Genomic DNA, 11,878 nt, shown 5'->3' on the forward strand with positions numbered 1-11,878 from the left:
ATCGTTTTTGTTAGTTCCCCTCCCCCTGCATGCCTGCCTAACCGTTCTTGAGGCCTGAAAATCTTGGGTAGATGTTTATCAAGGCCATAAACAGTGAGCTGCCTGGAGGTGTAATCACCAGATTTAAAAAAAAAAAAAAAAAGTTTTTGCATTCTAGCTACTGCTGGGTTTCGAGCCAGGCAGGTAAGAGAGACTCATTTACACTTCACAGGAGACAGCTGCAGCTAACTTGGCACAGCCCCTACATTTTCCCAGAGAGGTTTTCTTGGCTGCAAAGTATGTTGGTTAGTGACTATCGTTTGGCAAGAGGGGTGGGGTGGAAAGGGAAGAGAACCTCAGGAGAACGGGAAACGTTCCAATTTTCCCTCTGGCTGCAACAACTCCTGAGTGATTTCACTGGCCGACCAAGGGGGTAATTCTCCATATAAGTGTTGCTGATTGAATTAGTTTTGCTTTTTAAAAAAAAGGAACAATTCTATGAGAACACATCCTTGACAACGATTCACAAATTAGAAAGTGTTCTGGAAAGATGAAATCAGAGGAAACATTTGGTGGAAGGGAATGGGACAGCTTTTTAAGGGAGATAAAAAAAAAAGTTTCCTGTTCAACTTGGAGCATTTCTGCTTCTTAGTATTTAATTTCTGTAGCATTAGAGCAAAGATACTACTCTGCATGAAATACTTAATTTCTTCCTTATAAAATAGCTTCTTGGGATGGCCAGTTTTTCCTGGCCATCCTGCCATTTCCTGGCAGTAGTAAAGGCTGACTGCAAACAAAAGCCATACAGCCGGTAGTTGTTTCCAGCTTCTCGGGATGGCCAGTTTTTCCTGGCCATCCTGCCATTTCCTGGCAGTAGTAAAGGCTGACTGCAAACAAAAGCCATACAGCCGGTAGTTGTTTCCAGCTTGAAACCAAACCTTCAGTGCAGCTTTCCAGTGAAAGACGACATACAGGAAAAGTAGATGATGAAGGCATAGCAAGGCTTATTTAGCTGTTAACTGCCAGCAGCTGCAGCATCAGGGAAGGGAGCTGATGCTGGGAACTGCCTACTTGTAACCAAGAGAAAGGCAGGAAGGTGCAGGGGTGGCACAGAAGGTTAAGGTCATGCTGGAATGGCCTGCTGTGGGAACCATGTCCTGCTTGCAGCTCTGCTTCAGCTCCTTCCCTGTGGTCCTTGGGGTGCTACTGCAAGGGGCAGAAATGACACCATGTAGAGCAGTGTCTGACTCCCACCACCCCTCACTGCTCAGCAACAGAAATAAAGCTGTGACTGTTCCCCTTGTCTGACGTGTCTCCGCAGACCTGTGGCACTCCCATAGGAGCCTCTTGTGCCGAGTCCGAGTGTGGCGGTCTAAACTGTCGAACAGAGGATGGAAAGAAGAAGTGTGGCGGGCCTGGCTGCGACGGGCTGGTGACTGTAGCGCACAGTGCCTGGCAGAAAGCTATGGATTTTGACAGAGACATCCTCAGTGCCTTAGCAGAAGTGGAGCAACTCTCCAGAATGGTAAAATGCCAAGTCAATTAGATATTACAAAAGAGTAGTATTTTAGTTGTAACACAAGTTTAGAGACTAATAGACAAAGTATGTGCCTGGATTACTTCAACGTACTTCTTGTCAGTTGTGTAACTTCATCATGCCTGTAAGGATCCTCAGAATGGAGCGTGCTAAAGTGGAGCCTCATGGGTAACTCTAAACATCAGCCCCAGTTGTTTAAACTAGCATTGGTGGTATGAAGCACAGCCAGCTTTTAAAAGTGTTCTGTGAGTTTTATGGCAAAAAAAAAAAAAGCATTTCTCATTACTATTACCTCTGACTCTAGCTGAATTTTTGTTTTCAAACAGGCCTTAAAGCATAAGCAAATATGCAGTCAAGCCTGTCATTTTCCTCTCTAGGTTTCTGAGGCGAAGCAGAGAGCTGATGAAGCAAAACAAAATGCACAAGCAGTTTTGCTGAAAACCAATGCTACAAAAGAACAAATGGACAGAAGCAACGAAGATCTGAGAAATCTTATTAAACAGATTAGAGACTTCCTAATGCGTAAAAACTTTACATTTAAATTATATTTTAATTCTGGGTTTGTGAAAATTATCTTTAGCTCTGAATTGTCTTCTAAGGGGTAGCGCAATAGTTGTGTCTCCTTTCCCCCAGCGCTTTCAGCCAGACTTAGTGAGTATGATGAAATCTGGAACCAAGAGAAAACTAAGACAATAGGAAAGTGAGAGCAAACTCTGGCATGTTGTGCTCATTTCAGCTGAGGCCATGGTACTGCTGTAGTTTGCCAAGTGTGTTCATAAGTTCTGGCTTGAAAGACAAAATACTGATGAAGGGGAGGGAAGTCAGTCAAAAACTGCACGTTTATCGCTCTGTAAGCAACCAGGTAGAGGTTAAATGAGGGCCTTGTTCACTAGCAAGCAGCGGCATGGCAAACCCCTTCCTGCCCTGTTTACACAGGGCTGAGTATACTGGTAGCACAAACACGTGTATGTAGAGCTGTTGGCTTTGTTTCCTGTGGGCTTGTGTCTCCTCTCCCCAGTCCCTGTGGGGTGTAGCTAATCACCAAGATCTTCTATAGCTTCCAAGAGAGCTGTGCCAGCATGGCCTGTGTGCCTGCTGGGCCTCTCCTGAGAGGGAAGCTTCACCCAAGGAAGCAGTTTTAACACACTGATTTTCCCTAAGTCTGGCGCGGAGGAGGTTTTCCCATGACTTCCCTTCCTAAAGGAGCAGCTGGACAAGAATTTGAGTAGTGAGACTTGTCAGTGGGAAGCTTTTACTCACATTTGTGTCCAACTACTAGAAGACAGCGCTGACCTGGACAGCATCGAGGCGGTGGCTAATGAAGTGCTGAACATGGAGATGCCAAGCACTCCCCAGCAGCTGCAAGCCCTGACAGAAGACATTCGAGAGCGTGTGGAAAGCCTTTCTGATGTTGAGGTCATTCTGCAGCAGAGCGCTGGAGACATCGCCAGAGCAGAAATGCTACTGGAGGAAGCTAAAAAAGCAAGGTATGCAACCCCATTCTGCGTTAGCTGTTTTCCAACACCAAGAGCCTGAATGAGACCTTCATCTCATAATTTCTGCATAATAATAATCATCATAATTTCTGCATCAGAAAATGCAGTTTAAACTTTCCCTGATGTAGACTCTCATTCCTTCAGTAAGGGGCAAAAAACCTGCCCTTTGCAGTGTATGACCAAAGGAAAAGCATTTTTAGTGTTAACATAGTTTTACTCCACAGCAAAGGTGCAACAGATGTTAAAGTCACTGCAGACATGGTGAAAGCAGCACTAGAAGAAGCCGAAAAAGCTCAAAGTGCAGCTGAAAAAGCCATCAAACAAGCTGACGAAGATATTAAAGGAACTCAAGACCTGCTGATCTCGGTGAGTTCTTGATGAATATTTCTCAAGATACAGAACTAGCACGAAGAAGGCTCTTGGGTGCTACAAATCAAAGAATGCAGCTAAAATGAACCTAAGCCATTCCTGCCTTCACAGCAACTTTTGAGGTAGTATGACAGACGCTAGGGGACCATTTGCTCTTAAAGTCCAAAACAAAAGGCTTTTCTCCCCCCAGGTCCTGCACTTTAACTGCAGTTAAAGGTAGCCCTCTGGCACAGCAGGCGTGCCAGGATCCTGGAATGTCATACCCACCATCCACACTGGTGGTGTGTTGGTGTAGACTGCAATAAATGAATTAAAGTGGTAATTGCATTTTCAGGGCTCATCTGAAAGCCCTCCTGAGACCACAAGTGCTGTCTATACCCTTGAAGTGTGGGCAAGCGCAGAAGATAACGCAGCTTCGCAAGTCCACTACCACATGATGGAGTCAAATGTCTGAAGTTTTGCCCTGTGGATCAGGAAACTCTTGCATGTGTATTACAATGAAGTACTTTCAAACCACGTTCCTTAAGGCTTTTGCAGTCCCAGTAGCAAAACTGAAACCCTAGTTTTAATATCAGCTCTATGGACATTAACTAATTAGTTGATCAGGTCTTATCCACAAAGTTTAGCACAATATTCAGTGTCTTTTGAAGGTGTAACTCTCATCCCTCTTTCCATTAGATTCAATCTGAAAATGCAGCATCTGAAGAAACACTGAACAATGCTACCTTACGTCTGTTTGAGCTAGAGAGGAGTGTTGAAGACCTTAAGCAAAAGGCTGCTACCAACTCAGAGAACGTGGACAATTTAGAAGAAAAAATTGATACTGCAAAACAAAATGCTGAAGAAGTTCAAAAGGTAAGAAGCTCAGAAAAGCTGCTCAGAGAAGGCCAACAAAACTCTTACCCCACGTTTGGCCAAAGGAACGTTAGCTGAATACATGTGAGATTTATTCATCAACTACCAGGGACAAGAAAAAAAACCAAAACACTTAATGCACTTACCAGAGAGAGCTGCTTTTTACTTATTTTGGTATCAGATACAGAAAAAAAAGTTTTGGGAAGTTTTCAGGTTCTGTAATACCTGCAGGAAACCTGTCATGGTGTCACACTTTCATAATTTCTGGACATTCCTGTCCTTCAGCTTTACTATCAGGAGAACGGGTAATTTTTTTTCCACTTGTATGGAGTATTTATGGTTCTGTGACAATAACAGGTTCAGGACAAACAACCTGGAATTTGGCATCCACCAAATCAAGCAACAAGAAAAATTGTTAGGTCAATTTAAACCAACATAATTTCTAAGATAGTAATTTCTCAGATATGCAAAACTTGCTCTGCGACCATATGACGTGACCCCAAACATCCGCTACACACCATCGTAACAGCAAAAGAATGCTCATTACCGAACAATTGACAAATCCACCAAAGGAAGTTTCACTGCTCCAATCTGTTGTCTATAGTTGTCCCACCAGCCTCCACAGAGGCATTTCCTGCCAGAAGAGATGTATTATCCATCAAATCAATTATTCCCAAACACTAAGTAGTATTTCAGGTGGCTGTCCAGTAAACACAAGAGACTTGTGTACTGCTGCAGCTTGTGCATGGCTTACTGGTTGAATTCACTTGGGTCACAGATTTCTTAACTGTTTCTGCTTTTGTTAACTGAGCTTCTAAGTGTAGCCTCTCCTTACACCCGGGCTGGGTTAGTGAAGTCAGAGGGAGGAACGGCAAACTGCCGCTGTATTGTCTTTTCAATGAGCTCCATCTTGTGCTTGAATCTGGAACAACAGGTCCTCAATACCGAGCTGAACGACAAGTACAAGACAGTGGAAGATCTCATTGCCAAGAAGACGGAGGAGTCGGCTGATGCGAGGAGGAAAGCCAGCATGTTGCAAGATGAAGCTAAAGCCTTGCTGGCCCAAGCAAACAGCAAACTCCAGCTGCTTAGAGGTAAGGGAATGCAGCAGTAGGAGCAGAAAAGATGGCAGTTAATTCTTTGTTACTGAGGTTTGATCTGCCTGCCTTTTGGACACAACATGGTCTTTTGAATCAAGGATTTCTATAAAAAAGCTGAAAGTCAGGAGTGAGACACATACTTCTGGTATGGCACCTACCACTGCTCCAAGAACCACCTCAGGGGAAGGAACATAAGTACCGTGCTTAGGAGGAGGACTAACCCGTTCAAGCAAGACCCCCGCCTTTAAACAATACTCCCCCCCCCCCACCTTTGAAAGCTATTAAAACAAATGGTAATCAGGATATGTCAGTGCCAGTTTACAGATTGATTTAACATTTACTATTGACAATTAAACTTGATGGTAACAGTAAGGAGCAATCTGCCCCCCACCTTTGAAAGCTATTAAAACAAATGGTAATCAGGATATGTCAGTGCCAGTTTACAGATTGATTTAACATTTACTATTGACAATTAAACTTGATGGTAACAGTAAGGAGCAATCTGCCCATAGCTACCAGGGACGGAGCAAAGTTTTCCTTGTGTTTTTGCCAGACCAGGAACTTGTTCTTCTCCTGCGCTGTTACAATGACTCACTGAATAGACTTATCCATAACAAGCCAAAACATTTAATGGTTCTGTAAGAGCCACCACAGAGCATAGAATGACAGTTACTTTCAACGGAAATCAAGATATACTTTTGGAGTTCCACTTATGGAAAATTACTTCCTTGTTGCTTAATGTCCCAGCAGTAAGGACACAAAAAGGTGCATTTCAGGCTTTGCATAAAAATAAATTTGAATAGTAGTTTATCTGTAAGAATAATGATTTACACTTCACTGCCTTAAAACACCCCTAATTAAACTGATTTTCCCCTTCCTTTGCTGACAGACCTGGAAAATACATATGAAAACAATCAAAAAGTTCTGGAAGACAAAGCCAAGCAGTTGGTGGAGCTGGAGGAGACAGTTCGCTCCCTCTTGCAGACAATCAGCCAGAAGGTTGCTGTTTATAGCACTTGCTTATGAATGGCAGCAGGAAATGCTTGTGTTCAGGATGGGTTTTACAAGTATTACACTAGTTCTTTTTGATATTATACTAAGACCTGATAAAAGTGAACAGGTTTTATATTGATTTTCAAGTCACAGAACCAAAGACAAACAACTTTTTGATGTTGAAAATAAACAGTACTTTTGTATCACTGTATGTACTTAGTATGACTCATTAAGTTCCTTCCTATTTTCAGTAGCTGAAATGGTTCATGAATTAATCCTTTAGCAAGTCTTGCTCTTAAACTGGTTAGAGATCTAATAAAATCTTGGCTCCATGTGTAATTCTAAGTAAGGGCTCCAATTACTATGAAATGGATGGTCACCCAGAACAAAATGACAAGTGAATGAAGAAACATCCCTTGTATGGTTAGCTAGCATTTACAGCACAGTACTCAGAAAGGATTACTTCCCCTCTGCATGATAGCCATTTAGGCTTAACACTGGTTTCATGTCACTGATGATGAAACACTTGGTATGTGAAGTGGAAACAGAGGTCAGCACTGAAGGGATGAATGTGGTTTATGCTTCAAGCCCCAAATTTGTGATAAACCCAAGCTTGGAGGACCGAAGCTCTCTGGAAGAGGAACTGCAGAAGTTCACAGACACTGTGAATCAGTTAGGGAGCTGTACACAGACAGCTCTCCAGGAACAGCTTGCACTTAACAAAACACAAATAAGACTTTTTCAAAGTGCAAGAGTGACATCTAGTTCACCCTGCTTAAGCCCAGTTATCTGCAGAACAGCGCACCTTCAGTCCTCTGTACAGTACTGCACAAACTGATTTACAACATTCATCAGCTACACAAATTAGCATCCAAACCAGCAACAAGCCTTTACACATCGTGACTGCAAACTCTGACCTGAGGAATACATCTGGAGTACTTCGATCAGCACCTTACCTAACCTTGAGTAACGTCATCGAAAGTCAGTCTGGACAACTCTGGCAGAATGTATCACCACCTAAGCAAACTGAAGAACAGTTATCACCTCTAAGCTCCCTACGTTACAAATGCTACAGCAAAAAAAAAAAAAATCCATCATAGGACTTGATTCCCATACCAGGCACCACACACTGTTTCACTGCCAGTGTACTTAGCAGCTGTTAAAAACAAAATTGCAGACCTTGCAACATGCAGATTTAACTTTACAAACACTCTGTACACTTGACTAGAGCAGGAATCACAGTGAGAGAAGTAATGATACAGTAACAACTTTAAGGCATTGAATTTTATTTTCAAGTGTCTGGGAAACTATAGTCTCCAGTATAATTTTACTAGGGTTCTTGATGATAGTTTCCCTGACTTTCCAAACTTCATTTAACACGAACAAAATGAGGTACGAGAATTTGTAACTGATGAACCTCAAGGCTGAACTGCAGTGAGAGTGTCAGAAGTACTGAGGTTGGTGGAGGGAGTGGACACAAAGCCATTGCTGAAAGAGCAGAGCTTCTAGGAAGAACTTGCAAAGCAAAAGATTAACACTTAAAAGCATTTACCTGCAGCAGGTAGAAGTGCCAAGATCTACTGGAAGAATCAAGTTTTTCTTCCCTCATTACTGTCTCACCTTTGCTTTCCATTCAAAAACTTTTCTACTAACACCTGAAAACAGATCCACATTAATTCACTTTTCCCAGCATATCCTTTCATTGGATTCTCTTGTGTTCTGGTGATTAGTCATGGTCTAACCCCACCTACATTTAGAACAGGAGTTAAAAAAAAAAACCCAACAAAATGAAGAACAGTACCGCTGTGTTAATCAACAGCTTTTTGTTGATTGATTAACTGATACCTGTGGCACGTATTTCCCTCACTCAGTGTGGATAATGGATCAATACTCGAATCGCCAAATAAAGGCAGAAGGATATAACCATCTCGTCTGTACACAAAAACGAATACCTTTTGCACTATTTTCTGAACAGACGTTTTTCATTCCATTGGCATAGTGAAAAAGGAGATGCACAATACCAGCAGATACACAGTTTTCTTCAAGGCAGAAGAGTCTAACAAACAAACAAAAAGAAATGGCATCCTGCAAAATGAAACTTAAAATGAGCTACAGGAATTGAGCACATTCCACATACATGTTAGGGATCTCCCAAAGATGCCATTTGTTTGCAAGGTTTCTTCACATATTGGACAACCTAGACACTAGAAGGAGTAACAGGGCCAATCAGCAAACAAAACCCAAGACAACCGTCTAGCCATGTTAAATATTTATTAAGCTCTCTTGCTACAGAAGAAAAAGAGAGCAAAAAATAGATAACAGAAGAGAAGAAAGTGTGTCTTAACTGTGTGGAGAGCTGACAGTGCAGCCCTTCCGTGTGGAAGGTGCAGAATAACCCTCATGGCAGCACTTAGCAGCAAGCCCTGCCCCTGCTTTCACCGTTGAGAGCTTGACAATGGAAGCTTTAAAAAAGATTAAGTAGCAGTAAGATTACTTTTTCTTCAATCTTTCATTTCTCCATCAGCACTCTATTTTTCCCAATGAGTTTTCAATATGAAAACATAACATGGAGAATCACACACACACACAGAGTAGTTTTCTCTTTAAAAAGTCAGTATTGTTTTAATTGATCTACACGAGCCCCTCTTCTCCCAACATCCTAACACCACTAGGTCTAAACAAGTTTTGGTACTTTTATGTAAGAAGTAGGTTAAATACTGAGGTTAACCCTTTCAGAAGGAAACACATTTTTGTGCGGAAGTGACAGTGGCATTTGAAGTGCCAGTGGCATTGTTAAGTGCCAGCATTCCACTGGTTTAGTCTATCACTACTACAAATAAGAAAACACCAGGTATGCTACACACTTATCCAGAGTTTTGACCAGCACACCTGATTATCCCATGCAGCAGCAAAATGTTTGGTTTTGAAAAAGAGTTCTGTCAGACTGATTTCTGCAACATTCATCATGTAAATAAACATGTAATTTTAAGTATTTAATTTACAGAGACTGGATAATTCCACTTGTTCCAAACTCTACTTGTTTAAATACTCGATGTTTAAAATTAAGAGATTCACTTAGTTCAGTCCTAAAATCCTCAGACTCAACCTTCCAAAAGGGCCCTCAGTTGACTTCCAGAGACATCCTGCACAGGTATGAAGATCTGCTGTTTCATTTTAGAAGTTGATAGCTTTGCCAAAAGATGCTGCTAGGTTTGCTTCCCTGAAGGCTTCCGACACTGTCTGTAGAGAGCAAATACAAAAAGGTAAAGGTCGTTAATAGTTACACGTAACACATGTCTGTGCAACACTGGCGTTGAATAGTCTGTGCGGAAAAAACTTACTGGATGGGCATGGCAAACTCTGGCTACATCTTCACACGACGCTCCATATTCCATAGCAAGAGCAGCTTCGTTAACCATTTCACCAGCACCCTGTAATTTAACAGTATTTCTAATTAGCACAAATCTTTATACAATTGCCCAGGTTCTCCTGAATCAGTAACAGCTCATAAATAAGCATCTTTTACAATACCACTTTTCCATTTTAGCAAATTAGAACGCAGCTGAAGTGCTAGTTAAGCTCTAAGTACTTAATCTACTTGGTGACTGTGCTCAAGCCTAGCATAAATATGAACATCATTCTTAAATGAGAGTATTTCTTCTCTCATTACTGAGAGTTCTGCAAAATCTGGGCATTTTTCCACTACAAGATACTGGTCAGACAATACCCACATTCTCAAAGCTATCATGTCCATTATCACTGCTGAAACCTCTGCAAAACTCCTGAAGGTAACACAAAAGCATGTTACTACATCTGCACCCTCATTCTTATTTTTTGTATTTAAGTGTATTTGCTGAGAGAACATTTCTTTGAGGAGTCAAAATTAGTGAAATCTCCTGTTACATTTTTAGCATTCAGATCCACAATTGTAAGATGTTCCCCCAGCGCTTTCCCAAAGCAGAAAATTAGTCTGTCTCACACCAACAAACCTAAGCTGGGCTTCCTTTAAGGCATCTTGATTTTTAAATTACTGACATTATAAGAAAAAATAACATCTTACTATGTATTCCTATCAGAAACTCTGAGAATCGCATTCAGAAACAAGAAGCCTATCTATTAGTGTTGACAGTGTATCCTTTCAGAGGAATAAAATTTCCTTTCCGGGAAAATGGAGAGCAGTTTTAGTGTTTCTCTTAAAGGAAAGTGTATATGAAGATGCATGGAAGTGTTTCGGCATACATCTTTAGGGGAAAAAAAAAAAAAAATCTTTATTTAAAGCAAAGAAACAAAACTAGAGGGAGATTAGGGTCTAACTATGGAACGTGTGGGACAGCAGAAAATGGTGTTTTCTCAAATAGGATTTTCTGATTTCTCATCTTTACAAAGGATTTTTAATCAAAGTTTCGTAAGTTACAGACCCCAGACTTGGTGACTGCAGCATAAGGGTACCAGCTTTGCTGAAGTCTGAAGTTCAGAGAGGGCAAAAAAAGAAAACGCCTATGAAATAAGCCACAGTCTATTCAGCTTCATCAACTTCCAGCACTTGAGACAACAATTTCTGCTGCTCTCCTGAGTGTTTGGCAGTATTGATTAAAACAAAAAACCTCCAAAAAACCCCCAAACAACACCACCACAACCTCAAAAACCCATAAAAATCCAACCCTGGTCAGAGAAACCAGTTAACCCTAGCAATTCAAGGAGAAGAAAAATAAATGCTGGATGTAACACCAAAGTAACAGAAAAGTGGGAATGAAGGCAGGTCTGCAGAAGAGAACAGCACATTAAAATGACTATGGCAGACTCAAATCTTCCTCCTTTCTACAAGCATCACTTCTAACTTGACAATTACTTTGCGACTGTGCAGCACTAAATAAAGACCCTTTCAAGGCCAAGACAGCAGCATGCTTTACAATACTTACTGCGCCTAAAATGTGAGCACCCAACATCCTGTCCGTTGATTTCTGACTAAGTATCTTCACCATGCCATCTGTGTCAGCATTTGTCTTCGCTCTACTATTCGCAGCAAATGGGAATTTCCCAATTTTGTATTCTACACCCTACAAAACAGACATGCGTTACCGAGTTAATGACCATCAAAACCAACGTAACCATAAAGCAATTTGTAAGTACAAGAACAGAAGCAATGCAAAAATAAGACACGTAAGATGCACGCAGCAATGTGTAAGAACAATCACCAGAAGGGCTATAAGAGGGTATTAAAACAAGATTAATTAGCAAATGAACAATAATAGCTTCACAGAATAGAAGTCATTAAAGAGCACTGTAAACCCTGGGATAGTAGCATGCAGGAGGGAATCGTTCAGTCATATACCGTAAGGAATAAATTCAGATGTAGAAATTCTCTTGGAAAAAGTAATTAGATAAACTACTGGACCACAAAACCACGCTCAAGAGGGAAAAAACCAGTTTTGTCTGAAAGGGAAACAAACAGTACCTCTTCTTTCAGCTGTTCTTCTGATTTGCCAACCCAGGCCACTTCAGGGTGAGTGTATATGACGGAGGGTACACAGTTATAGTCAATGTGAACC

General features: G+C 41.3%; 2 protein-coding genes across 2 annotated transcripts in view; one reads left to right on the top strand and one right to left on the bottom strand.

Annotated features, from left to right (window-relative positions):
- The window catches only part of LAMB1 (laminin, beta 1), a 40,662-nt gene extending 33,994 nt beyond the window's left edge, over positions 1–6,668 (top strand). Inside the window, exons 25-31 of the mRNA XM_010133685.1 lie at positions 1,301–1,504; positions 1,894–2,038; positions 2,796–3,003; positions 3,237–3,378; positions 4,060–4,236; positions 5,171–5,330; positions 6,226–6,668. Coding sequence (XP_010131987.1) covers positions 1,301–1,504; positions 1,894–2,038; positions 2,796–3,003; positions 3,237–3,378; positions 4,060–4,236; positions 5,171–5,330; positions 6,226–6,362 — 1,173 coding nt within the window. The 3' untranslated portion in view covers positions 6,363–6,668. The remainder of the gene's footprint in view (positions 1–1,300; positions 1,505–1,893; positions 2,039–2,795; positions 3,004–3,236; positions 3,379–4,059; positions 4,237–5,170; positions 5,331–6,225) is intronic.
- Positions 6,669–8,989: 2,321 nt separating this feature from the next.
- Positions 8,990–11,878, bottom strand: part of DLD (dihydrolipoamide dehydrogenase) — a gene marked incomplete at its 5' end in the record, with an annotated part of 14,344 nt that continues 11,455 nt past the window's right edge. The window contains 4 exons of the mRNA XM_010133687.1: positions 8,990–9,569; positions 9,671–9,760; positions 11,249–11,386; positions 11,785–11,878. The exon at positions 11,785–11,878 is cut by the window's right edge and continues 6 nt beyond it. Coding sequence (XP_010131989.1) covers positions 9,504–9,569; positions 9,671–9,760; positions 11,249–11,386; positions 11,785–11,878 — 388 coding nt within the window. The remainder of the gene's footprint in view (positions 9,570–9,670; positions 9,761–11,248; positions 11,387–11,784) is intronic.

This window comes from Buceros rhinoceros, unplaced genomic scaffold (assembly GCF_000710305.1).
Source record: "Buceros rhinoceros silvestris isolate BGI_N320 unplaced genomic scaffold, ASM71030v1 scaffold9083, whole genome shotgun sequence".
Lineage (NCBI taxonomy): Eukaryota > Metazoa > Chordata > Aves > Bucerotiformes > Bucerotidae > Buceros > Buceros rhinoceros.